This window comes from Mesitornis unicolor, unplaced genomic scaffold, assembly GCF_000695765.1.
Source record: "Mesitornis unicolor isolate BGI_N332 unplaced genomic scaffold, ASM69576v1 scaffold35257, whole genome shotgun sequence".
Classification (NCBI taxonomy): Eukaryota; Metazoa; Chordata; class Aves; order Mesitornithiformes; family Mesitornithidae; genus Mesitornis; species Mesitornis unicolor.
This window is the reverse complement of record NW_010194950.1, coordinates 1-5,131: the sequence shown is the minus strand read 5'-3', so window position 1 is coordinate 5,131 and position 5,131 is coordinate 1. Positions and strand designations below refer to the sequence as shown.

The following is a 5,131-nucleotide window of genomic DNA, read 5'->3' as shown; positions in this document are numbered from 1 at the left end:
TTTAAAAACAAAAAAATACTTCTGCATTCATTCACAAAGAAGCAATCATGTATACCTTGAGCTACCCCTTTAGCTTAACATAGGCATTTGATGAGCACAAGCCCAATGGCCATAGCCCAACCTAAACACCAAAAGGCCTATGAAATTAGTACACTGGCCATACAAGTTCTGCATATAGCAAATTTAAACTTTTTATTAATACTGTAATCAGTACAGAAGTGCTAAATAACAAGCCGGAAGCCAAAAATAAAACCAACAAAATACCATATCTGAATATATATATATATATATTTTTTTATATGTGAACATTCCAAAGGTTCCTCTCTTCCCTTATTTTGATCAGTGAAAATGCCCAGGGCATTTGCATTGTTCTATGTTATATATGAAGAAACATATTGAAAAGAAAGTAGAATGCTATATGTCCAGACAGAATCCTGTTACAAGAAGAAATTTTTACAACAAAAACATTTGGAATTCACTGCCTCTGAAACACCTGAATTTACTGGACTGGCAGTGATCAACACCTTTGAAAATCAGGCCACCTGGATGGGATTTGGCGTTTGACTGCAGGATCTTAATTTGAAAAATTGTTACTCATGCAACTCTTCTCTCCGTATCACAGACATAACCAATTGTACTCTTTTTATGTTTATTTTGCCCTAGTACATCTCAAACAGCCTTTAAAAAAATAAATAAATAAAAGTTTCTATTGGCCAAGGGCACTGCTTTTTCTCTAAACAAGAAAAGAAATCCTGTGCCTAGCAATAAAATAGTGAGAACTTTGTATGCTCTGATTTCGTGCAGTATTTAAGTGTTTGCATCTTTGTAGCATCCAGTTGGAAGGCCACTATACCTTTCTAATTATGCAAAATGCACAAAAGACCACAAAATTTGTAATATTAGTGGGGAAAGAGGAAGTGTGTTTCTAACAGCAGATCTTGGTGAAAACAAAAATCATAGTAGCTTGATGCTCAGCTTGAGTCAAAGAGAAATGGTAACAAAGACTCAAGCCATCCTGCCTTTCCCCAAAATCCTCCAAAGTGGGACTAAACCTAGTACTCAGACATCACCAAAAAAAAGATAGTTCTTTGTTGCACACAGTTCTTTAGGATGCTAATGACATACGCACTAAAAAATTACAATAAAAATCTGCTAAATCAAAGTTAAAAATATTTTTCTACTGCCTGTAATACTGAGTAAAATGTAAGTTTTTCCTATATGTTACTTTAAAAATGCCAAGTGCAGTCAGTCCTGAATAATGCTCAAAAATTAAGTTTACCCTGGATTTTTTCCTTCAACCCACAGACATTATCAGTCTATCATTAACTTTATTATTAGGTGTACGATCTTAGGAAACTTCCATCTCTCTAACTGCATACAAATGTATATAAATTCAAAAGATGTGGCAAAATTAGCCTTTAAGATCTTAAACGTTTGCTATGGAAAAAAAAAGAAATGTGTAGAACAAGCAGTTTAAAGTATTTTATTATTCTGGAAAATATTACACTTCTAGCTGGAACTCCCACTGTATGTACTGTTAATAATATCTATTAAGTAGAATTTTTAAAACTTTACAAAACCTTTTAACTGCACCCACTGGATAATTTATGGCTGAGCATCAGTACATGTAAGAGGTACCGTGACCGTGGATTTAAAACAGTCTTGCTGTTTGTAAAAGGGCTTCTGCAGAAGAAATATTCGACAAAAGTAGAAGCAGCAGCCTGAGTATGGGAAGGCACAACAAGAATCATCTATCAAAGAACTCTATAACACAGAGATTATCTACAAAGGAGCTAGTCAGCAAGAATCACATCAATATGAATAAATGCCACAAATATTCAAATAGCTTCCTTAACTTTATTAAATCTTAAAAAAATATACAGGACCTGAACACACGTGAATATGGCTCAAAGCCCCACTCCGATAATGTAATTCTGACTGAAGGGGAGTCTGGACAGTACATAGTAACAGTAGCAAATGAAAAGGCAAGAAAATGAGATTATGTTTCAACTTATACTTAAAGATTTAAAAGAAAACTGCACAGTTGTTTATAGTCACAAAAGACATAATTAAAAAAAAAAGTCAAGTTGCTTTTCTTAATATTACTGACATGTCAGAACTGGAGGATAAATGTTCCCTGTGTAACCAGTCAAGGAATATTACTATGATCCATGATGCAACTGAATTATGATTATCGTGGTTGCGACAAAAAATGTAGAGCCTATTTTTTTGTAGAAACTTCAAGAGATTAATAGAGCAACTACAAGATGTGACTCTTTACCTAGTCTTGTTTTAGCAATTTTATTTTTAAGTCAGGGAATCAGAATTGCTGAAAGACTTTTTTTTTTCTGAGCTGAACTACGTATAAAGTATTATCAAACCAGTCTGACAGACTAAATCTCCCACTGCATCAAGACTTACTCTGTCAAGAACAACGTTCTTGTCTCATGCTAGCCTAAGCGACAGAATCAAACGCAGGCCCATTAAGTCCGTGCTACAGCCACCAATTTGAGGACTTTTAAGAAAAGAAAAGAGAAAAAAAAAACACAAAACTTTTTGTTAACACCTTAATGCTGTTTTTTAATATAATGTCCATTGCTAAGCTTAAAAAAAAGAAATTGTTGCGAGTAATTCTGAGGCATAAAGTGCCCATTTTCTCTTTTCTGATTTATATCATTGTTCTGTTTTTACAGCTTACTGTTGACAGAGTGAGGTAATTCAACTACAATTTTTCCAATGTTTTTTCCCATGTACATGTAATCTACAGCACGGAATACAGACTCCAAGCCCATGAACTTGCCCTCTGGAGACGTGTCTCCATAGTCCACCTCACAAACCAGGTCTCCTTTTTCATACATCTTGAGCAAGTGCTTCAGAGTCATTTGGTATTCAGAAAGGTAATGGTTCAAGAAGAAACCCCGGACGCTGGCAGACTTCTTCAATAGTTTTGCTGGCAATGACTCTGCTTTAATAGGCTGGAAGCCAGTAGGGTTTTGGTAGCCAGTGATAAATCCAATAACTATCAGGCGCCCTTTGGTAGCCAAGGAGTTAAGAGCCAAGTCAAACATCTTTCCCCCAACAGATTCATACACTACATCCACACCTTCAGAGTAGTCCTTCCTAAGAATGGACCCGACATTTTCAGTTTTATAGTTGATCGTACGGTCACAGCCAATGGATTTCAGAAAACCACCCTTTTCATCACTGGAGCAGGTTCCAATTACATGGCATTTTGCCTTCTTTGCAAGCTGCACAGCGAACTGACCCGTTCCTCCAGCCGCTGCTGTCACCAGAACCTTCTTGCCTTCAGACAGTTCTCCCAGCTCTTTCAAACTGATGTATGCAGTAGCACCACTTACCATTAAAGTAAGAAACTCAGGTTTCACAGAGGGTAGAGGAACTGCGTGTTTGGCAGGCACAACGGTGTATTCAGCAAAGGAACCTGCTTTCACATAGGCCACAGCTTGACCCACCGTATAATGGGCACTAGCACTGAGTCCTAATGCTACCACATCACCGACACCTTCAAAACCTATATCAAATGGAGGTTTAACTGATGCGTCATATCGACCGGCTGAGTAGTTTATGTCAGATGCATTAATGCCGACAAATCTAGAAGAAAACAAAAATGTATTAACGAGATTTATTCCTTACCAAGTCTTTGTCGTATGAGAAACCTTCAATTTAAATTTGTGGGATAACTATGAGACTTTTTTCTGATCATTGGTATGATTGAACAATGAGTACACTCCAGAGACTACTTTCATCACACTTTTCTAGTTTACATTCTGTTGCTCTACAATTAAAGATAAATTTACTAAAACAAAACAAAATAAAACAAAACAAAACAACTTCTATTTTTCTCAGGTCCATTTGACCAAACTAAGCAAACTAAAAATAATTCTGTACAGGCTTAAAGGATGAAAATGAATTGACCACTTTATACAAGATGCGAAAACACTAAAGAATAAACCATGCAAAGCAGTAAATATGTTGATTCTGGCAACAAATTTACATTTTTGAATATAATAATACTGTTAATGACTAACGATCATATTAACTATCGATGTCATTTGCAAGGTCAAGTTACTGTAGGCAAGTACTTCTTAATTGATGGAGTCACTGGAGCAAATTTGCCTTCTGATGTAGCTAATGTCAACGTTAAAATATTTTTCTTTATATAAATTACTTGCAACACATCAAAACAACCTTGCACGGAAGGACTAAAATTATAAGACTGAGTATCAAGTCCTACTGACCTCTAACAGGTGAAAATGGATGCTAATTTTTTTTTTTTTTAGGAAAAAAGAGACATTCTCAGAACTTGATAAAGCATTAGGAGATAATGCCTAAAAGAAAGTTATGATGTAGCCTAAACACAAAGAATATTTTAGTATCACTTTTTTTTTTTTAAAACCATAATAATATCTCTACACAGGAAAGGGAAGAGAGACTGTGGAAGATTCTGTTAACTGGAGAACGTAAAAAAGAAACACATGCAACAGAGAACACCAGGACTGTTTCTACATGTGGAAGTGACAACGTGAAAGGTGTACCTGATACACGCAAAAGCTGCACAAGTATGCAAACAGTGCACTTTTAATTGTTGCAGTTACCAATAGGCTAAATCGTATCTGTATGTAGGTTTAAATTGCTTGCACACAGAACGAGAACTAAAACCACTTCGCTCATTTTGATTCCCTTCATTCTTTATAGCCTCAAACTTCCACCAACGTAAATGTGTTAAATATAAAAAGACGTGTACACATAAACATATCCATGCATAAAATAGGTGAGAGTGACTGTTGCTCTTTTTAATTCTGCCAGCCGCAGCAAAAACTGCCTGCGTCTTGTTCGTAGATACAAAAAATCCCCTATTATCCTGCTTTAAGGTAACTCCTAAACAGTACTCCTGAAAGACACATCAAAATTGGTAACGAAGCAGCAGCTTCCGAGTCAAACCGAATCCCTCGGGCGCCGGGGCGAAGGCGTCGGAGCTCCGGGGCGGGACGTGCCGGCGCCGCGCTCGCCTCCTCCCGCTTTTACACCCCAAATTCTGCGCAAGGGAGCTGAGGGCGAGAGGGCGGCAGGGAGCTGTGCTCGCCCCCTCCCCGCTCTCGTCCTTTCGCCC

At 37.1% G+C, this 5,131-nt stretch overlaps 1 protein-coding gene across 1 annotated transcript; it reads right to left on the bottom strand.

Moving 5' to 3' along the window:
- Positions 1 to 2,171: 2,171 nt before the first annotated feature.
- On the bottom strand, positions 2,172 to 3,612 carry ZADH2 (zinc binding alcohol dehydrogenase domain containing 2; the record flags this gene model as incomplete). The annotated part of the gene is made up of 1 exon (XM_010187966.1): positions 2,172 to 3,612. A coding segment is annotated over one exon (925 nt), but the record flags the coding sequence as incomplete, so codon positions are not given.
- Positions 3,613 to 5,131: the final 1,519 nt, after the last annotated feature.